Raw genomic sequence first — 23,649 nt, 5'->3', positions numbered from 1 at the left:
ACTATGCTGCAGAATGGGGATCGGGAGGCCGGCCATAACGGCACCCGCGAATGGGCATTTACCGGGTCTGCCAAACACGGCATGACTGGGGTACTACACATTTGCGGGTGCCAGAAAAAAAATAACTCTGGTGGCAGCTGTGCCCTTAATAAGGGCACGGCTACCGCCAGAGTTATACTGAGGGCCATTGTCCTCCTGAGGAACTTCATCAGGTGCTAGAATGCACCACGGTTCACGGGACCACACATGGTTGAGAAGGTGGCCGACTGTGCTGTCAAACTCACGGGGAAGCCGGTCTGGAACCACCTGGTGGACATCAAGCCCTTCAGAGCACCAGCCTCACCTGTCAATGAGATCACTGTGATCGATAGGGCCAACGTTCAGCACCTATGAGAGCTACAATCACGTTCTGAACTTACACAACCAAGTGGAGGACACCCAATGGTCACACGCTTGCTGCCAACAGAGTTAGGGGCAGGACTGTTCATCGACTTAGAGTGAAGGAAAACTGTTTGTTATTTTACTTTTCCGCACACAATCAATGAACAAGCCGATGCACTGATTGATGATTGTTCATGTTGTCCTCTGCCCATCACCCAGATACTTTCTCAAACCAATGTGTCCATAGTGTGAGGAGACCCAGTAGTTTCTGAGCTCGATCCCCCGGAGTATACTATCTTGCCTTTACAAAATACTTGGCCAAAACATACCCACAGCTTGAGCATGGCTATCCCCATATCCCTGACACACTGAGAGACCCATCCGTTAAGAAAAGTGTGGGAAGAAGTATTTGCATTCACTATAAGTGATTACTTGGTCCGCAGGCCTTAACAGTTATTTACACAACTAACCCAATAACGCAATTCTTTAAGCATTTCAGGCAGGCAACTATATCCTCAAGCTGCAAGGATCAAGCAGCGTAAGTGAAAATGAATGACATATTAAAAAATGTAATGGTTCTGTTGGTTTTACTTCTTAGTGGTGTTAGTGTGTTTGTATTTTGGAAAATAACTGCATTGCTAGTGCTACCACTGTACCCTCCACTAACATTCCCCGGCCCAAGCAGGTGCAGCGACCATGTCAGGTGGACAGGAGAGCACTGCAGTAACAGTAAGGAGAGGTAAACTCAGTGTTGACACAGACATGAAAGGGGTAGACATGCATCTCACCGACACTCCTCGAGTGTCTAACAACATGTACTACAAGCAGATGACCAAAGTAGCTAAGGAAACCACTAGGGAGAGCTGTTATGTCTGCTCATGAATCACCTATGCCATGATTGCCTGCAGAACATTCATAGCAACTGAAATACCAGTAGCAAGAGCACAATGCTTAATGTATCTCTCGATGGTGATTACTAAAGGAAGGTTTCAAGGGAAGACAGCGACATTAAGGTGGATGTCCAGAGCAACGTTCCCGTATGAAGATAATTACATAAAACCATTAGACATGATGAGCAATTTTTGCCAGCTAGATGAAGCTATACAGTACATAACTGATGGGCCTGACAAAGAAGAAAGTAAGACTATCACCCTGAAGGAATTGCCTTGTCCCTGGACGAGCGTGAAGGAGTCAGTAGGAGAGCCTGGCTGCTGGGAGAGACCACAGATACTTGTGTATGGCAGAGTATACCCTGAAGATGGATGGAACGATGGAGTGGTGGGAAGCAAAGCACTGACACTAGTGCAATCCCCAGTAAACAAGGTACAGGAAGAAAACGACAAGTGCCTGAAGGAATGGGAGGTGTGTGCAAAGTTGCTGACATGGGTGACAATGAAGCTGGACCGATGCCAATAATACCCCTGAAGACACCAGCACTGTGCTATCAGAAAAACAGTGAAGCTGGAAGTTGGCGAGAATGTCGGATGCAGGAGCATTGAAAAACATACAGGTATGAAGGCAGGAAGAGCAGTAGTGATGGACCATTACTGGGTGTGCCGATCTAAGGCATACGAGAAGCTGCAACCCGACTGGGGAGGGGTTGGCTCTTTGGTACACGTCAACATGCCTTTGTCATGCCAAAGAAAGATATGAAGCTCGATGAGTTCCCGAAGATGGAGAATAACAAAAGGAAGTAGAGGTCAATTGAAGAGGTACCTCCAGCTAAGGCAGAGAAGCCAGCTGGATTGAGCAGAGTAAAGAGAGGAGGGAATGACTTCTCAAAAGCATCAGAAACAGCGCTAGATCAAGTGCCAGCAGAATACTGATTGTTCAGTAGGTCGCAGATGTTCATTGCATCATTAATACCATCCGTACAGACGAACACAAATGGAAAATGATTACAAATTACCCGTTGGGAGCTGATGGTGACAATTAACTCCACAGTGAATGGATTTGATGCGATAAAGGAAGAGCTCCGAGCATTAATGTCGGTGGTGCTCCAGAATAGATAAGTTCTGGATCTGCTCACAGCTATCGAAGGAGGAGTTTGCGCAAAAATTGGTAGTTCCTGTTGCACGTTCACACCTGCCAACGACGAAGATAATGGTACCCTGTCAGAAGCAGTACTACAGCTATGGCAGATTCATGCCAAAATGGAAGAAGAAGCAGAGGGGACTGGAAAGGAGCAGGGCTGGATAGCATACATTTGGCCATGGATGCCATCATGGCTGTCAGATGGACTAAAGGTGATAATGGGCACATCAATACTAGCAGCAATTTCAATGTGTGGGATAAAAATCTGCATGGCAGGGTGCAAGAAAACGGCAGAGGAGGCTATCGGGATGCAGATGCTGATGGATGTAAATATAAGAGGAGCAAAGGACTAGATTGTGGCAGAAAGGAACAAGATCAGGGAGAGAATTGCACAATGTGAACTGTTCCCACTGGTAGCAATGAAGTTGGACAACCCATTCGATGCAAAGTACTATGAAGGAAAGTGGTTATGGTGTAACCCCGAAGGAGTGTGCTGTTACATGAACTGGTCGTTCGATGATCATACAAACTACTACGGCACCTTGGAGGAATAATAAAGATATGGCAGCCAAGAGCAAAAGGACTGTGATATAAGGATGTGGTCGACTGGCAGACCAGAGGGGGGAATGAAGAGGGAGTCGGGATCCTTCCACCCCCTCCCACTAACACCGCAATCATAACTTCTATTTCGTACAAATCCCAAGTGCACCTATGATTGACAAATACGTTGAGAGGTATCCCCTCAGCCAGTCATACAGACTAGGTGCAGTACAGATCTAGCCTTGTGTGACAGAAGAGCCCAGGCCATGGTCAGAGACACCCATATGGACAGCCTCGACTAAAGCACCAAGAAGCCATGTTTCTGACATTGTTAGAGACACCATAACATGGCAGCATTAGACATGTAGCACACGTGCCATCTGCAGTTCGGAACACAAAAACACACTCGAATACATGAAGAACATGAGCGTACAGTTCTACAGTTAGAGGACAGATACATATACATACTGTCATTGCTTTTATTATTTTTGCCATTAGCCAAGTGCAGCAATGCAGAAATCGCAAGGCACTAGAGATCCTGAGCATAGCTTGCAGATGCTTACACCTGAATAACCCTATGGAACTGCAGGAGCACCTATGGGACCTGACAAAGGCAAGTGTGACTAACCTATGGAGAATGTAGTATAGCATGGACACTGTAGAAACCACATTATAAGGGTTAGGAAAATTACAGCAGGCCTCAGACCACTGAGTAAGGGACGAGCTGAGCTGATTCAGGCTGGGCACAGAGCAAGTCATGTGAGACAGGAACTGCAGCCAAGGTAAAGAGATACAGATGACATTCCAATCTCCAGACGACAAAGGGACCAACTGCAGCAAATACGAATAAATCCTCATAATTCAGAGCTGCAGACCTTAAATGTGTGGTCTCCAAATACTTGGTATTGCCGAAGCAGACAATGGACAGTGATCGGTAGTGGGAAAGGAGAGCTGGTCTCAGGCATACAGACACAAACTTCAACAAGTATGAAACAAGTGTTGCACCGAGCAGGTGCATATTCTCACAAGGCAAAGGTGGTGCACACAAGTTACAAAACATACACAGAGTCGGTCTCATCACCTTGAAAGGGTACACAGGTGTTAGGCAGAAACCTGTGCAGTTCCCTTAGGGACCACTGCAAAAGATTTAAGACTACAGGTGTTTGGCAGTAAACCCACTTGGTTCACTTGGTAGCTGTGGCTGAGCAGTCAGACTTCCCTCAAGAAGAGTTAGGCAGTATGCAGAGTATACACAATAAGTACAGAGACACAGTAGCACAAACAAACACTGACCAGAGCTTTGGTGTAAAAGTATATAATTATTTATTTAAAAACACACTTGTGATTTACATTAGCAAAAACGAGGTAAGTAAATTCAGCACACAGTCACTATCATATATATACAACCCTATTCACTTATTAGACAAGTCTTAGTGAGAAACACCACTTATTTTCAGACAGAGGTGAGCGCTTAACATAAGATGACACTCTAATAAGTTGTAAAGAAAGGGAGGGAAAAAGGCAGAGTTAAGGAAGCACACAAGTTTCAATACTTTTACACAGAACCACAGTACGGCAGGATAGGCAGAGTTCTACTGGAGAGCAAGGAAGTCAATTGCAAGGCCCACTCTTGGAGAGAGCAAGCAGAAGGGTCCAGGTTCACACAGTGGGGTTATGCCCAAAGAGTCTTGTAGATAGTTTGCACAAAAAGGATGAAATTAAAGTCAGGAAAAGTTAGCTAGGATGTCCCAGGCTAACACAGGTTAGAAAGTCGAGGCTTTACTGTCACCCTGAACGATCTGTCGCAAGGGAAGCCAGGCGGGACACAGTACCTTAAGTGTGAAGGAAGCTCCAGCGAGGGCAGTTGTTCTTGGCAGCAGGTGCAAGTCAGTGTTTCGTCCAGAGGAAGAAGAGGTCTCGCCGTGGAGGAAAGATGAAGTTCGTTGCACTTCCAGGGAAGAAACCAGCCGCGGAGTCCTACGGTTAAAAGGTACTACCCTTCTCTTCGCGGTAGTGGTAAACCGTGGTATTCCGGTTGCCGTGGTGCTTGGCACGGGCAAGGCGGCCACAGGATGCCCCAGGAAGGTGAAAAGAAGGCAAAACTGGTTATCCCCACCAGTCAAAGGAAGAAGACTCTCCGGACTGGAGATCTCCTCTGTCTTCGGGAAAAGTGGTGAGACGGTTCAGCAGGGCTCCACCGGTGTTGTCATCGTTGCAGGTCGGCTCAGCTTCTCCCACTTCGGATTCTTAGGTCCTGTGGCGACTTCTGAAGTTCCAGTCCCCAAAGCCCTGCTTTTATGCAGCACACCCCTATTCACTCAGCCTAGCTGTCAATCAAACATGCTAAGTGGTGAGCCGGCCGGTTCACCACTTGGGCCAATCACACAAGAGTGCGACCTGAGTTGCCAAGGCAACTCAGTCCAGGGTACCTGAACCCCCTCCCATACCCCCTGTGGTACCCAGACAGAGTGGCACCACTTTTGGAGGCTTCTGTGGAGAAGCCCGCCAAAAAGTGGAACAAAGGGCTCGACTTGGGTTGGAGTCACAGAAGAGAACACAAACACCATTTTAGGATCGAGTTCTGGCAAAAAATACCAATCTGTGAATTAATATTAAATAAATAAACCGGCGGTATGTTCAAGGCTATTAGAATTAAATAATTAAAGTTGGTAGCATTGAACAATGGGAAAATCCCATAGAGATATATTCGCGGTCGAATATAAAAAGTAGTATCCACTGCCACCAGCCAAAACTCGATCAGGGGGGACGGAGATGTGCCCCCTCGAACAACAGACCCCGGGGCAATCGAATTGCCCCGACCAGTACGTCCACAATATGATGGTTTGTACTGGTTTATGTTCATAATTTGGGACTAGTAAAGCCAATGGTGACTTTACATGCCCTGGGAGACAGTAGTCAGTCCCAGGGTATGGAGTTTATGTTGGGGGGTTGCTACGACACCCCTGTGTTACGGCACGGAGGGTGCTGTGTAACCCACATACAAAAAAACACATGAGACCCTATGGAGTAAAAGACCCCATAGCCCATAAAACACATTGAAAGATAAAGGAACACCTCAAATCATGTCTAAGAGTGGGAGTAAAAGAATCTCACTCTTAGCAGGAGAGAAAAAAATAAACCCCAAAAATCCAGCAAAGCTGCTGGGGGACTCACTAGGTTTGGGAAATTAGCCTTACAGAGAATTCTCCCTAACAACAGCGAGCTGAGAACCATTACGGGTCCCAGGCCTGGGTACGTCAGCTCAAGCCAATCACAGTTTAGTATGCCAGGGGTGGGTAGCAACAGCCGAGAACCAAATGGTAAGTCCACAACACTGCAACAATGTTATAGATAGTGAATTGGGGATGGAACAGGCCAGCCACCTCACATGGAAGAACCAGTAGAGTATAGTATCCTGTATAGGTTATAGAATACTCAGTACCCAATCACCTGGCTGATAGGATTTCTGCAGAAGGGCCCAGGTTGTGATGAAGTGCTGACGCTATTTGAGGGTAAAACAGGCCTGTGAGCTGAGGAAGAAGTATTACCCAAATTGACCTTTTCAACCTTTTCAATTGACCTTTTGTCCTAATTGACCTAATAATAGTGGTCCTAATTGACCTGCTCACAATTGACCTTTACCTTTATTGTAGTTCTTTTATATATGTGTGGGGTGGGTTTGGGATAATAAATAATATAAGGGGATTGGGTGGGGGTTGTGTTTTTTTGGATTGGGTGGGAGGTTGCAGGGGCTTTTCCCCGTATATATCTGTATATATGTCCTAATTGACCTTTTAAATTAGATCAATTCTCCTGCCATCAATTGTCATTAGGCCAATTCTTATACATCCGAGGAAGAGCGAGATGTGCATGAATAATTCTCTGTTCCTGTGCTGATCCCTGTTGTTTTTTTCTGTAATAAACCGCAGTTTGAACTTGGCGTTGACTGAGTCCTCCGTGTATCCTGTGGAGGGTGTTGGCCCCTCCAAGTCTGTGAACTTCCAGTATCCCTCTGGCATACCTGGGAGTTCACCCCAACAATACTCTTAATAGTAAATGTTTTTTTAATCCCTGAAAATTTGCTTGGGAAAGTAGAGCCTGGCTTTTTTCAGATATACTAACCTCAGATAGATATGTGTCCCATTGACATGGATTAGGCCTTTAAACTGCTCAACTAGTGAGAAGAATGCTAAAGAATGCCGTGAATGACTGGTTATGTTTTTCTAGTTTAGCTCCTACAATGGTTCTATGTATTTCCTTCTATATATTATCTGATAAATTAGATAGCTATCAAGAAAAGTGGACACACTTTGTTTCTGATTAGAATGGTATTTAAATATTTAATATTAGGTATGTTTTCTTTCCAATTTTTCCTTAATGAATTTAGAGACTCCTTTTTTAATGAAAAAATGCATCTTTTTAAATAAATGTTCTCTTACTCGAGAACACCCAAAATTCCACTGTTTGGCCCTTTTTTTCCCACGTTAGCCTCTCCCTCCAACTTTGCTTTCTTCACTGTTCACCCACTTGACGCTCATCCCCTCCAGCTCACCCAGCAGCCATTCACTATAAGCTCATTTTCACATTTCTAAAAAAAATTCCCCTCTACCCCATAGAGCATCAGGGGGGACTTCCATTGCCTCCCTTTCCATCTTTCCCTTAGCACACCTTAACTATCCCTTCCCATCACAGCCCCTTTCTTACATTTTAGTTTGTTTTTCGTTTGTTCTGATTTTTTAAATCAGGTTTTTTTCAGTGGGTAAATGTTGATATGATGTGTTTCATCAGGTTTTGGTCTCCAAATATCAAATGTAACCATCAACATCCAATTTCTACATGTGTTTTCTAAATCAGCCTTTGCAGGCCTGGGTAAACCGATTTCTCTTATTTATTTCACCCTATGTGTTGGTTTGCTGAGACATGGTCGCTGGTGACCAAACCTCAACCAAGTCTATCCTCTGAGTGAATTTACAGCGACGCTGATATCTGTCTGTCTACCACACCAAAGGCCTTTTACAGTCATCTGCATTTTGCCCCCACAAACCATTCGGCACAGTGAAAACCCAGTCAAACAGACAAGGAGAAATCCCCAGTCAAAGCATCTTGTAATTTTGTGTTGTTTTCCTACAGGGTGGTCCCGGACACTTATACCTGTTAAAGAACAAGGTTGCCACCTTTGCAAAAGTGGAGAAAGAGGAAGATATGATTGTGTAAGTGTCTTTGTGGATGGATCAACAGTGATGTCTCTGAACGTGGGTGCTGGGGTCCCTAATAAGTCTCTTGCAATATTAAATCTTCCTTTCAATGAAGATTATTTGAAACTAGGAGAAAGGGTTGATCACACACCCAATGGTGTTTCCAATGGTGATTTACTCAATTCATGTAGTTGTTGCTCATATTCTCCCACACCCCTCACGTCACCCAACTAAGTTTGCATTATATCATTGTATTCATTGTATTTGTATGATAGAACATAGGGCCAGAGAAAAGCTGTGCTTGTTGATTACGATCTGTGTTTGAAGGGAGGTCTGTGACTGGCTACCACTGCCTTCCATCAAATTAAATAAGCCTCCACACCTCCACTGATAATGCAAAGATGCCTGCAAGGGAGAGGCCAATCTTCTCTGTGGGACACTTAATGTAATTGGTCCGTTAGTGCAGTGTTCACCCCTAGGCTGCGTAGGCTGCCTGTGCTGCCTGCGGAACATGCTGCCACCAGCAGCCACATCCAAAAAGTGTACTAGATGTTTAGCTTTGTGCTTTTCTCTTTGCTGTATCACAATGACCTGATATGTAATACTCTGCATTTCTCCCTTTCCTCCGCTTTCATCTTTTCAGCTTTTGGAGAAAGCTGGGCAGGCATATGAGCAAAATGAACCCGGAGCCCAATGTCATCCACATCATGGGCTGCTACGTGCTAGGAAATCCGAATGGGGAGAAGGTGGGTACTCTCGAGTAAGGTCCACAGAGTTCTGAAATATTCTTGCTCCAATGGGTGACCTTATCTTCCACAGGAAGAAGCAGAGTATAGTTGATAGCCTTGAATTTGGAGATAAGTTGAGCTGGAAGTCAGCAGCCATTTCTAGGAAGTGCCTTTAATTTAAAAGTATCACCTATAACTGCATTATAGATCATTTAGCAGATAATCTTACAGACTTAATAGTTATGCACATCTTATAAAAAGAACAAATATGTATATTTTCTCACATTGATATAAGGTCATAATTCAAGTCTCTAAATGGATACAATATGTACTTACAGTCATATATGGTGGTACTTTCTACAGGGTGTCTCTTGTAGGATAGAGTGCTAGCACTTACCTTCTCGGTCATCCGACCCATAAAGCGTGTGTCATTCGAGGCTTTCTCCCCCCTCCTCCTCCCCTGGCTGACTCTCACCCTGACACAGCCCTTTCCATGCTCTACTCTTCTATCTCTGATACTCTGGATGTTCTTGCCCCTGTCACGAGGATCCGCTTGAAGCCCAAAACCAAGTGCAACTCTTGGAATGATTCCGACCTAGCTACCCTTAAACACGAGTGTATTTTGGCTGAGAGGAAATGGCAGACTTCCTTTACATCCTCTGACAAACTGGCCTGCTGCCTGCTCCAAAGGCATTACCGGCTCCTTGTCCAAACTAAGAAGAGAGCTCACATCCAAGCCCGCATCTCTGCAGCATCTAAGAACTCGGCTGAACTCTTTAAAATCTGAAAGGAGCTGGCCAACCCTGCTGCTGTTTCTACCTCTCCTGTGCCCCCCCGCCCTTTGCAATGCCCTTGCCTCTCATTTCATCTAAAAAACCTAGGACATCCTGTCCACCCACTCATCCTCTACCCCTTGTCCCCCTTCTCGATCTGCTTACTCTGGCCCTCCTGCAGCCACCCCCTCCCTCTTTCCCCTCCTTTCCTCTGTTCTCACATGACAAGGTTTCTAGACAAGTCCAATCTATGAAAGTCTCGTCAAAACAGGTTGTTCCCTGTTCGTCTAAAACCCTCAAGGACCACATTGACACCCTAGCTCTTGCTCTGGCTGAATTCTGCAACCTCTTCTTCGCCTCTGGATCCTTCACTTCCCCTCTGAAGCACTCTCTTGTGCACCCTCTTCTCAAGAAAACCACAGCCGACCCCTCATGCCCCGATAACTATCGCTCGATGTCCATCACTCCTTTCCTGGGCAAACTCTTGGAAAAGCTGGCCATCTGCCAGCTTGATTTTCACACTGATTCTGTTGGTTGTCTCCACGACCATCAATCTGGCTTTAGAGCTGCAGGAAGCACGGAAACTGCTCTCTTGAACATCTGTGAATACCTGCTCTCCAACCTTGACTCTAACATCCCTTCTGTCCTCATCCTACTCAATCTCTCTTTTGCCTTTGACATGGTCAACCATGCCACCCTGCTCAGCTGTCTCCGTTATAACCTGGGTATCACTGATCAGGCCCTGGTCTGTCTGACCTCTTTCTTCTCTGATTGACACTCCGAGGTCCAACTTAGGTCCTTCCTTTCCTCTATCTCACTCTCTACTTGTGGTGTTCCCCAGGGGTCTAACCTCTCTCCCTCGCTGTTCAACCAATACTTGGCAGCGCTTGCCCACTGCATTGCCGCTCTATGCTCCAACTTTCAGTGCTATGCGGAAGACACTCAGCTTGTTTTCAGGCTCTGCTACCTCTTCTCCTTCTCTCATCTCTGCCTGTCTGCTATCCAGGAGTGGTGTACCGGCAATTATCTCTGCCTTAATGCCAGTAATACAGAGATTCTCCTCATCCCCACACCTGCACCCTCCTTTCCCGTCACTCTTTGACTTCCCACTCTCCTTTTCTCCTCACATCTCCGACGTCTCTAAGAAGTCAAACTACCAACTGCACCTCCTCAGAGGTATTCTTCCTTTCCTCTCCTTCCTTCTCCCAGAAGTTTACTGTCTCTAGAGCTCTGGTTCCCTACAGGCTGGACTACTGCAACAGCCTCTTTCTAAATCTGCCTGCTTCTACTCTCCACCCGCTGCAACTCATCCAGAGAAGGACTGCGAGACTTGTCGTTGTCCTCAAGCTCTGAGATTGTATCTCTCCAGCCCTGAAATCTCTTCATTGGCTCCCAATGGCTGCAATGATTAAATTAAAAAACCTTTGCATTGCCCACAAGGCTTTCTGGGGCCTGGGTCCAAAATACCTTCAACTCTCCCTCTGTAAATACCTTCCTACTCGAGCTCTTCGATCCTCCACCTACAACTCGCTCAGGGTCAGTCACTTCTCCAAGCAACAAGTTGGGGGTAGATCTCTGGAACAGCCTCCCTGCCACTCTGAAACTTGAGGAGAGCCATCTCCGGTTCCGGAAGCACCTCAAGACCTTCCTCTTTTCTTCTGCCTTTGCTCTACCTCTCACCTGCTGATCTGTCAGCTTCGGCACTGTGCACCTGGTTACCCTGTGATTCTGGGTCCCTGCCCACCCAGCCACACACCCGCGCTACCCCCTGGCATCCCTTGCACTTGGGTCTATGTCTGTAACCCTACAGTCCCTTTACCTGCACTTATCAGACACCCCTTGTCTGCGCTCTAAACCTGCGCTTGCCACCTTGCTGGCTGCACTACCATTTGTTGTTGTTATCCTTTGCTGAGAAATTTCTATTTCTCCCCCACCCGTCTCCTTTGCACTTGCACATTCTGAATGTCACTGGGCCTAGTAAGATCATTGTTTGTCCTCCCTTGTTCCCCTCTCTTGCCTCATTGCGCTCTGAAAGACTTGTGTATGAGCATGATACAAATAAAAATATCATATCACTGTATATACTGCTCCCTAAAGGATTTCAAGCATGACAGCCTTTTCTAGGCCACCCACTTGGTAAATGACTGGTTATATAGCAGACCTGTTCTGGTTTTGCAAATGTTCTGGACTATAACGCCATTCTTAATTTCCAGGGGTCAATGGGTTAAATGTTCATCATTCATAACCATATGTTACTGAAATGTACAACTGCACAATAATTGATTTGTTATTAAAGGTTTCAAAGCAATGTTTAAAAAAGGAAAGAAAGGATCTTGCAATATACTATAAACATTAACAAACACTGCAATGCTTAAGCACCATGACTTTAGAGTTGTGAAGAAAGACAAACTTACCCCAAACCAAGCTGTGACTATTTCTAAAAGTATCAAAGAACAGAATAGCAGGACAGGCTAGTATTCTAGTACACTCCTTACGTGCTTGAGAGTTATCAGTAAGATCCTTGCAGAACATGGTTATCTATATAGGTTCAAAACAATGTCTCTCAAGGTCCAAACCATTGTAGATACAATGTGGATGAATGCCTTTTAAAGAAACACAAGGGAAAACAAACCCCAGGGATCTCTTATGTGATGTTGGGGAAATGAGAGGTGGGATTCATTGGCTTTCCTCCCCTGTGAGATTCGAATACCGTTTGCCAAAATGTTGTCCTCCGCATCCATGTCATTCTAATGATGGGTTTAGTATGAGCCTTTCCAACTTTTTTGTATTCATATTTATTTTATTGCTTGTAGCGCAAACCTAGCTCAAGAGCTTCAGAGCCACTTATAATGGAGAGTGTCAGCATTAGGCTTGGCATTTTATACAGTAACGCAGTACTGTTTTGTGGAGGAAGGAATTTTTATTCTTCCTGCAGTTACTGTTGAAAGAGGCATGTTTTTAGTATTTGGATGGCTGGTGGGGCCATTTCGAGCCTCTGCCGGGATTAACTTACAGATGGTAGTGGCATGGAAGGTGAAGGATTGCTTGCAAGTCTTCTCTTTACGGCATTGCTTAGACTCCATACTTCTTTCTCCAGGATCACATAATAAAATAGGGTTAAAAAAGTGCAGTGTACATTTTAAACATTAACATATTTTGCATCAATATCCACCTCGACTCCCTTGAATCAGCCATTATAATTCTGTGTGTCCTCACTGACTCCCTCTCACTATTCTTACTTCTGGTCTGACCCACTCAGCCTGACACACTCTGGATGCCCTCATCTCTGGCAGCATCCCTTTCTCTAACCTGGTTAACACCCCCCTCTCCTGGTTTGACCACTCTCTCCTCTCCTCCCACTTGGGGCCCCTTGGCCCTCTATCTGATCCAACCCCAGCACTGCTAGCCTCCTTTACCATCATTTGACTGATGAAGCGAGTGTCAGTCGCTGCTCTTGCTTCCACCTTCATCCCCCTTCCCACTCCTGCCTCTGAATCTGTCCTTGCTGATCTGCGCCTCACCATCTCTAATGCCCTTGACATCCTTGGCCCTATCATGACGATCCACCTAAAACCTGCCTCAAACTGCAATGGCTGGTATGACATGACTCTGATCTAGCATCTCTGAAACGTAAGTGCAGATTTGCTGAACATAAGTGGCAGACCTTGGGTTCATCCCCTGACAAACTGGCCTATCGTCTGCTCTAAAGGCAATATTGTTTTTCTATCCGCTCCAAGAAGAGGGCCCACATCCAAGCCTGAATCTCTGGAGCCACTAACAACAAAGCTGAACTTTTCAAAATCTGCAAGGAACTTGCCAGTCCAACTGCAGTCTCCACCTCTCGCCTTCCTTCCCAGGCCTTGGCCTCCCAATTCACATCTAAAACTCAGGACATCCTGTCCTTGCTCGCCTCCACCCATCTCCCCTCCTGCTCCCCTGCCTCCCTTGGCTCCCCTCCTTCCACCGCCGCACTCTCCTCCCTCCTGCCGATAGCACCGGATGAGGTTGCTAAAGTTGTCCGCTCTATGAAGGTCTCCTCCAAACAGGTGCTCCCCAGCTCTTCTAGAACCATTAAGGACAACATCTCCTCTCTCGCCCCCGCTCTTGCTGACTTCTGTAACCACTCCTTTGCCACTGGCTCTTTCCCTCTATCACTCAAGCACCCCCTTGTGCACCCTCTCTTAATAAAGCCATCTGCTGACCCTTCCTGCCCGGCTAACTATTGCCCTATCTCCACTACCCCCTTCCTGGGTAAACTCTTGGAGAAGCTGGCCCTCTCCACCTAACCCTCCACACTGAATTTGTTGGTTGCCTCCATGACCATCAATTTGGATTCCGGGCATGGAGACTGTTCTACTGAACACCCATGAAGACATGCTCCCAAATCTTGACTGTAACTCTCCTGCTGTTCTCATTTTTCCCAGTCTCTCCTATGCCTTTGACATGGTCAACCGTTCTATCCTCATAAACTGACTCTGTGATACCCTCGGCATCACAGACTGGGCACTGGAATGGCTGAGCTCTTTCCTCACTAACCGCCCTTCCCAGTTGCAACCGGGCCCTTTCTCCTCCACCACCACATTCTCTACCTGCGCCATCCCCAAGGGTTCTATCCTATCGCTGTGGCTCTTCAATATTTATCTTGCCCCTCTTGCTCACCTGATCTCCCCATGCTCTCCTCATTTCCAGTGTTATGCTGATGACACACAGCTTTCCTTCAAACCTCCCTCTACTACCTGATCTTCCTCCTCTCTTATCCCCGATTGTCTGACCGCCATTCATGCATGGTGTGCAGCTAATGATCTCTGTCTTAATGCCAGTGAGATGGAGTTTTTCTCATTGGGGCACCTGCGCCCTGTTTTCACCCCACCCTCTGGCCTCCCTCCTTGGGCCCTCTACCCTCACCATCCTGTGAGGCCAAAGACCTCTGGGTCATCTTTGATTCCACTCTCTCCTTCACCCCTCACATCTTGGACCTTGCCGAGAAGGGCCACTTCCAGCTTCACCTTCTCAGAGACATTCTCCCTTTCCTCACCTTCCCCGAGAAGCTCAATGTCTCCAGATCTTTGGTTCTCTCTAGGCTGTACTACTGCATCAACCTCTTGCTCAATATCCCCCTTTCCTCCCTAAACCCACTTCAGCTAATCCAGAATAGGGCTTCAAAACATATCCTTGGCCTCAAGCCCAGGGAGCGTATCTCTCCGGCCGTAAAAGATTTCCACTGGCTCCCGGTGGCCGCAAGGATTAAATTCTAGACCCACTGCATCATCCAAAAGACTTTCTGGGACCATGCTATCTCAAACTTTCCCTCCCTAAATAGTCCTCGGCTGGAGCCCTCTGCTCCGCTAACTCCAACTCTCTGCTTGTCAAACACTTCTCCAAGCAGAGAGTGGGGGGAGGTCTCTCTCTTCGGCTGGTGCCTCCCTTTGGAACAGCCTCCTTGTGCCTCTCGGACTTGAGGCGCACCTCCTTAAGTTCCGGAAACATCTAAAAATTCTGCTTTTCTCTACCTCTTTCCCTCTGTCCCTTCCTTGCTAAGCATCCCACTGTTGCTGAGACTGGTTGGCTGGTCCTCATGAATCTCACAGCAAGCCCTCTACCCAGTCAACACCAGCACCCTCCCCTCAACCCTCTCAGCACTGTCCCTGCAAGACCCGTGCCTGGCAGCTGTCCATCGCACCCTTAGTATTCCTCCGCCCTAACACTTAGCCTGAGGCCCTCCCTTGGCTCTCCTTTGCACTTAACTCCGGGGCCCTTACCAGCACTTGTCCATTCCTTGCTCCCTCTCCCCCACCTGTCCCTATCTCCTGCACTTCTCTTCAGTGCACTTGCATGTACGAATGTCACCAAGCCTAGTAGGACCACAATTGTATATTTACTGTTTTTGCCAATGTTATTTACTCCCCTTGTTCCCTCCTCACTTTGCCTTGTGGCTCCTGGAAACACCATTCTGTTGTGTAGGTGCCTAACAAATGCTCAATAATGAAATCAATATTTCTATCAGGCAAATAGTTACTGAATGATCCTTCATGATAATCTGTGAGTCAGAAATAGCCAAATGCTAAAGCAGACCACTGAAGTTTTTTGTGATTCGGTACAAATCACAGTGCAAAGTCAAGTGAAAGGTATTAGCAACGAGCAAATCACATATAGCAGATTCTCCTTCCATCCCTTTGATGACTTCAGCCAGAGTAATATATATATGATAAAGTATGTTAGGATATTTCAAGTGGCAGAAGAGTTCTGTGAGCAAATAGAGGAACGTGGCAGAAGGCTGGGTCCTTTATAAGGTCATGGAACTCAGAGGTGACTTGCAATATCCTTTTTACGTACGGTAAGGGATATTTCATTGTTTATAAAAAAATGGCCATTAACTGTCCTTCTTTTTACAGGTCAGTACTGATGTCACAACCAACCTGTAATAAGATAATTATTTACGGATTATTATACTGGTATTGTAGGTTTCCATATATTATATTGGCTCCCACACAAAGAGCCTGGGAGATGACTAAATGGGGCCATCTGATCAAAATGTTTTGCAGGGCAGGCAGCTAAGGACACACTAGAACAGCAGAGAAAATTGACAACATTTTTAAGAGCACGACATTCTTGTTGAACAGGTGGCACAGGCTGATTTTGAAAAATTGCCATATGGTTGATGAGATGAAAAAAAATCATTGTGCATTTGCTGGAAGCTCCAGCTGTGGGCTGTTGCATATACAGTACACCTTGTATGAGCTGGTAGTATGTGTGTACCTTCCGCTGCAGAATTTTGCACTGATGTGTTGATTATCCATCTTGCACATATGATTTGGGGTTATTTATTTGGGATTCCTAAATCAGCACTACAAATCCTTCATTTTTTGCTGCGTGTTGCAGTTTGAGAATGAGAAATGCTCACATATGGAACAATGATCGTATCCGTTTGTAGGATACACACATTTTCATAAGCCAGAACACATTGGCAAGTATATGCGTACCATATTCCTTTTATAGCGAACTCTAGGTACAGATATTCCACACTAAGACTATGTGGTAGTCATAATCATTTCCTCAGAAGTTTCGCTTCAAATGCCACTAAACGTTTACAAAAGTGTGTACCCATATCTCCACAGCATAAAGTAACATTGATCTAACTTTGGCCAAATAGTGAGTACAGCTGAAACTGAATAGTCATTGTTTCTTCTGATAAAAGCACTCAATGCATTCGCAGATACGAGACACCGATTTTTCAGTGCGAACCATTGTGGAGCCCAGTTTAGTTTCTCATCAATGATAATCCCAAGGAATTTATAAGAAGTAACTTGGTCCACTTTTTTTGAGTCCAAATTCCAAAGGTATTTCCTCGGTCTACGTTTTTTCGAAAAAAACATGATTTTGCTTTTATCAATAATAATGCTCAAACCATTTTCAGCAGAGTAAATGACTAAGGAGTCGAGCATACCAGTGTGTAATCTAATATCAGCAGGTTGTCAGCATATGCAAGCCATCCAACAATCACACCATTGACCTTCACAGGGTTTGCTTCAGGTATGGCGAAAGCTTGCATCATATCTGACAAATATAGTTTGAATAAAATTGCAGCAATCATACATCCTTGTTTTACCCCACAACTAGTTGCCATGTAATGTGAAAGTCTTCCTGCTGCAATTAATCTTATTCTAACAGAGGTATCTGTGTGGAGTAACATCAGCATTCTTAAAAGGCCTTGAGGAATCCCCCAGGAATTCAGTTTTTGCCATAGTCTGTTTCGTAAGACAGTATCAAATGCGGCAGAGAAATCTATGTACGCACAATATACATCTAGATTATGTGTGCCCTGTGCATGCTCAACTGCAGGTGTAAGCATCAATAGATTATGAGTGGTGCTTGATTTATCCCTAAAACCTATTTGATTCGATGGTAGAATTTTCGTCTCAAATTTTTGTGTCTACTAAGCAAATGCCATATGCCTTGGTTATTGTTTAATAAAGCCATCCTTGCTATATTTTTCCATTGTTTGGTCTCACAGTCCCTTTTGTGCAATTTAAGCCACTGTCTGTAGTTCTTTTTAATTTTTTTGATGTGGCATGCGACTGCATGCGCTGATAATGATATAACGGTTTTTCTTGTCACACTCCGAATTTCGATACGTAGATTCTTTTTTTCTTCTTTGATCATATTGTCGTTGCCATACCTACGAGGTAACGCAATATTAGAGTGTTCGCCTACCGTTTAGTCCTCCGCTCAGCTACCTGTTTTTGGATATTCTGCATAAGCTTGGAATAGTTTAACAATATTAGGGTCTCAGAATTCTTTACCAACACACTGTCCTTAATAAACCCAGGTAGAAGGACAGTAACTGCTTGGTTAACATTCTCAATATTACGCTGATGCCATACTATGCGATTTTGCCTTCACTGATGTGGACTCTCCCATTTTCATCATAGTCGGAACCTTCATCGCATATGCCAGGGAGAACGAACAAGAGACATAGGGGAAGATGATCACTCTCCTCTCTCTCGACAATACCCATGTCCTTTATAAACTGAAGTCCCATGTTATTTACAATGATATAGTCGAGAGTGGCCGCAGATTTACCCTCGATTCGTGTTTTATTATTAAAAACGTGTGAAATCTGTGACGTGGTTTGACTGGTTACCACACAGATTTTGGTTTAGTGTGTGTTTGTTTCTTCTGGTATGGCGAAGTCAGCTGCTGTGCTGGTGCATGAGCATGGCACAACTATTTATGCCTGAGTACATGAAAGACGAGGGATGTGTGCCTCGTTACAGATTAAATGGGCCTCATTACGACTGTGCCGGTCCGGAAACACTGGTGCCAGTAAGCTTACCGGCACCAGTGTTTCCGAACCGGCACAGTATGGCTCTGCGTGCAGGTGGAACAACACCCGCCCACAGAGTTTCACGGAAGCACCAGCACCATTATTAACAGTGCCGGTGCTTCCGTGTTCCCCATTCCCATTGAGTCCATTAGGACTCAATGGGAATGGGGAATTACAAAATTATCGGCACCTGACTTCCCGGTCGCCAGACTTGGAATAGCCCGGTGGCACCAGGAAGTAATTCGTCGGTAATTAATTACACATCCAGCGGCAACCTGCCGGTTTTACCGGCACGGTTACCGCACGGTTACTGCCAGACCCGTAATGAGGCCCTATGTGTTTAAAAAATATCACAAGTATCTGAGTGTATGTGCCTCTTTGGTTTATTCCTCTTTTTCTGCCTTTATTTCTGAACCGACACTTGTTGAAAGCTATTTACTCACTTTCTCAACGAGGTTTACTTTGTCATTGTTTTTTTTCTTCAAATCCTCATTATTGTAATTTTAATACCGTTTCAAACTGTCCATTCAAAATTGCAAGGAAATAATGGCGCAAAGTGGAGTGCTGACTGCAGCAAGGAAATGGTCAAGAAATCGTATTTGATTGCAGTTAAGCGTGGGCAAACTTTGAAACGTACCAAAATGAGTCCAATGAGGATTTTTAAAAAGTACACAATGACAAAATAAACAGCTTCGAGAAAGCGAAAACCAGCATGAAATGCGTGTCGGCTGGGAAAGAAAAATAAAGACAAAAAAATGAGAAATAAAGAAAAGAGTCTAACTCAAATGCTTATGATTTTCTTTATTTTGAACACGATGCGGAAACCCAGTATTGTACCACAAATCCCTTATCTATTATTGTAAGAAGCCAAATACTCAATGAAAACAAAATATTGTAACTGATTTATAAAATCTAGGGCCTGATTCATGGAATGATTTGCACAGTAAATAGAACCTTTGCGTGGACTTCACGCAGGCTCGGCACGGCGCTGCACGCGGCCGAGTACCTTGCGCGAGTCTCCATGCATGGGGCAGGCGTGGCCTGCGCAGGGACCGAAGTAGGTGGCGTACGAGCGACAGGCCGCAGGCAGTCCATAGCACGCCCACAAATGCACACAACAAAGCGTATTCATGGATGTGGCAGCACAACCTCTCGCCTGTGAAATGCCCACGCAAAGCGCTCGACCTTTCCGTCACCCGAAAGCAGGCGTACAGACTTGCACTGAGGATTCGCAACGCTGAGGTGAGTTCACATGTCAGATTTAGGGGTGCGTTCAGGCAAAAGGGGTTCCGAAATGGATTTAGGGGTGCGTCTACACAGCGTAGCGGGGTGCAGGGACGGTTTACGGGGGTTTGCACGCAGTTTGACTGGAAAATGACATGAGTTTCGGGAAACTGTACGCATGTTCTCGGGGTGCCGGTTACAGCTACGCGGGACCCTGCGCAGTGTCGCCATGGTGCTGGCCTGGTTGTGGGGGTCCCGCGCACTTTTCACAGGGTGTGTGTGTGTGAGCGCCTGGGGACCCAGCAGATGTAGGTGAATGTGGTTGTTTTTGGTTTGTGTAGGGCGTGTAGGGGGCGTTTTCAGACGCGACTTGTGGATAGGCATGTTTTGCAGGAAGAATTTCATGAATGCGCGGAGCGCGCATATTTCCTTATGCATGCAGAGTCAGTCTTGGCGCGCAGGCTTTTGGGATCTATGCAGGCTTTTGCATGAATCGGGCTCCTAGTTGTGCTTTCTTACGTGACTTTGGCCATTTTAGTGAATATACCCTCCCTGGTACATATTTAGAATGGTGCAGAATAAGAGCATCCTGTACCGCATAGGCAGTGGGATTGACTGCGGCAGAAAAGATATTGGAGGGGTGGGGGCAGGACACGCTCATAGAGCAACCTCCTAAGTGAAACCAAGTGTTGGCGCATATTTTGAAACCAGTGATGAATCCATACCACATGGTTTTCTGTTTTGTTCTGATGTGCTAGGCTGCTGAGGGAGGTGGTAGAGAAGAATCTATGTGATCATTGCGCCACCCGTAACTGCTCCGACTACAATGCCGATGACAGTTACAGTGTGGCCCAGTGACCAAATAGATCACTTTGCCCGCATCCCCAGCCCGCATTCCACTTCCCGACCCCCTACCACCCCACTTACCTTTACGGCGGCGCATTTCTATCTGCCGCCTCCACTCTGCTATCCCTGCAACGTAAGTTCCTCCCACTAACGTGGGTCAGAGCTGACGCTGCAGGGTGGTATTCTTTTTTTTCTTTTTTTACTTTCTTGTCCCATGCTTATCACAATGGTACACGGGGACACCCCCCCTCCCCAACCCCTGACTCCCGTTACTGCGCCCAAGGAGCGTGGGGGAGACCCCTGCCACCCCCGCTCTGCTTGGGCACAGTAATTGGTGTCACCCTCCTTTGTGCACCCTCAAAGTCGCAGTGACTGTGGGGGCGCACAAATGAGGGCTACATTTTGGTACGTTTCCGTAGAGAAATGTGCTATCCCGAGATCTGGGTTCTGTCTAAGGACACCGCAAGAACCCAGCGAGAACAAGAGAGACTTGTGAGGTTGTTTGCGCCACCCTTGCTCGCTCTTGACTACTTTTCTCATGGCAAGGTCTATCTGCAATGCAACACCTAATATCTTTTGCAGTATGTGCCCTCACACTTTGTACCAGTAAGAGTCATATAGTTATTGATCTGCTGACGACACTTCCGTCCGGATGCAGTATCTGCTCTGCAGAGCTGGCTTAGACTATATGCTTATGCCGCATTGTAAAGAAGAGATGTATTGCACGAGGCAGGAGGAAGGGAAGTAATGGGAATCCGAGAGGTCACAGCTGTGTCTGCAGGTTTGCTCTTCCCTATACTCCTCCACCTCGCTACTGTAATCATTCGTGGCATTGACGGATGCCTCGACTTGACAGGTTCCATTTCAAACAGCCAAGCCCAATGCCCTAGGACCTTTAACCTTCTGCTGTTCTCCTGCAGTCCACTGCATCAATAACCCATCAACCCCCACCCAGTCCCTGTCCCCCCGCCCCCCCCCGTCCCCACGAAACCCCCTGCTTGTGCATACAGCTAGCAGGCAATTCTATCTCAGACTCTTGATCCATGGGCGGATCGATCCCCCAGGTGATGGGTAGCCGAATTGGACAGGTGAGTTATTGCAGCTGTATGATGAAGTCTTTCAATTAAGGGAGGCACGTGTTTGCTTTTTTAGCTGTTATACCATGTGGGTGGACCAAGGCAAACGTTTTTTTATATCGTGTTCAACATCTGACATACCAAACTGAAGGGCATGTTTCGATGTTTTGAGATTAACTCTGATTTTGGTGAATGCATTTGTTTTTTTAACGAATGTATGTTGGATCTTCATTATGAATCAGTTCATTTTATGTCACACAATTATTGTTTTTTACAAGTTTTTAGGAATCACTCCTTTTTAAATCAGACTTTTTACAGTTTTTTCAAATTAAATAGTTCTGTAATTAACCAATTCGTTTTGCCTTTTTTTCAACGGTGAACATTTTAGACAAAATGGTGGGCATATGCAGTTAGAAAGTATCGTGAATCTTGGACAAAATATGCACAATTCGTTTTTGTTTGAGTACAATTGGTGTTGCGAAACGTGTGCTTTATTGTATCGTAAGGGCCAGGTCTACTGATCCATGCTGGCCGAAAGGCCCAGGTATGATCTAATAGCATCAGGCGATAGATTCACTGCACTCCCATGTTTCTTACAGAGGGGCCTTGGCAAAACATTCTAAGAACTCTTGCAGACATGCGTTAACAATGTGAAATGGAACTATGTAAGGAAGGCATAGGTCATCAATTGCACATATAAGAGTTTTACACAATACATGTGTTGGTATTCTATTACTCATAGAAATAACATTCAGAGGAAAGGTGCACACATACTTTGGTTCTCCAGGTTCAGACCACTTTCCCACAAGGAAGAATTGGCTGGCCCAGTAAGGGTGCACAATCTCCTATGGTTTTTCATGTCCAGTTAACCGGTTCACATCTCAACATGTGGAATTGGGACAGAAAATTGTTGTTAAACGTTTACAAATTAGCTACGAAACTATAGTAATAGAGGATTGATATGATATGATATGGCATTTATAACGTGCCTATGCACAAGTGTTTCAAGGCACGATGAGGCAAGGGAGGGGAACAAAGGGAGGACGGACAACAATCCTACTAGGCCAGGTGTCATTAAGATCGCGCAAGTGCATGGGAGGGGGCTGGGACAGTGCAGTACATGAGAAAGATGATAACAATATTAAGCACGGCCAACAAGTGGCAAGTGGTAAGTGCATAAATCACAAGCGCTGGTAGGGGGACTGTAGGGATACAGAAACAGTCCCCTAGTGCGGGGGTTGCCAGGTGGGCAGTGCAGGGGTGTGGCGCTGGCGGGGGGGGACCTGGGCCTGAGATCAGAGGGTGTCCAGGTCGCCGGTGTAATTCTGGTAACAGCCAGGAGGTCAGCAGAGGAGAGGAGGAGAAAAGGCGGAAGCAAAGAGAAAGGTTTTGAGGTGCCTCCAGAACCAGAGATGGTTCTCCTCGAGTTTGAGGGAGGCAGGGAGGATGTTCCAGAGGGAGGCCCCAGCCGAAGAAAGAGATCTACCACCAACTCGTTGCTTGGAGAAGCGACTGACCGTGAGGGAGTTGGAGGTGGATGAGTGGAGATCTCGAGAAGTAAGATATTTAGGAAGAGAGAGTTGAAGGTATTGAGGCCCCAGGCCCCAGAAGGCCTTGTGGATGAGGCAGAGGGTTTTGAACTTAATCCTCGCAGCCACTGGGAGCCAGTGCAGAGATTTCAGTCCTGGAGAGATACAATCCCTGGGCTTGAGACCAAGAGCAAGTCTCGCAGTCCTTTCTGGATAAGTTGCAGAGGGCGGAGGGTAGAAGCAGGCAGATTTAGACAGAGGCTATTGCAATAGTCCAGCCTAGAGAGAACCAGTTGGAATAGTCCAGCCTAGAGAGAACCAGAGCTCTGGGGACAGTGAGCTTCTGGGGGAAGGAGAGGAAAGGAAGAATACCTCTGAGGAGGTGCTGTTGGTAGTGTGACTTCTTAGATATGTCAGAGATGTGAGGAGAGAAGGAGAGTGTGGAGTCTAAGATGACCTCGAGGTTTTTAGCCTCAAAGGTGAGAGCAGGAGTAGGGCC

The 23,649-nt window shown here is 46.0% G+C and overlaps 1 protein-coding gene across 3 annotated transcripts in view; it reads left to right on the top strand.

Moving 5' to 3' along the window:
• Window positions 1-23,649, top strand: part of NSMF (NMDA receptor synaptonuclear signaling and neuronal migration factor) — a 323,292-nt gene that overhangs the window by 231,541 nt on the left and 68,102 nt on the right. For all 3 annotated transcript variants that reach the window (XM_069609794.1, XM_069609796.1, XM_069609795.1), the window contains 2 exons: window positions 8,086-8,165; window positions 8,794-8,896. In XM_069609794.1, coding sequence (XP_069465895.1) covers window positions 8,086-8,165; window positions 8,794-8,896 — 183 coding nt within the window. The remainder of the gene's footprint in view (window positions 1-8,085; window positions 8,166-8,793; window positions 8,897-23,649) is intronic.

This window comes from Ambystoma mexicanum, chromosome 8 (assembly GCF_040938575.1).
Source record: "Ambystoma mexicanum isolate Mex_15411 chromosome 8, UKY_AmexF1_1, whole genome shotgun sequence".
Taxonomy (NCBI): domain Eukaryota; kingdom Metazoa; phylum Chordata; class Amphibia; order Caudata; family Ambystomatidae; genus Ambystoma; species Ambystoma mexicanum.
Note: the sequence above shows the minus strand (reverse complement) of the source record. Positions and strands in the feature narration are given on the sequence as shown.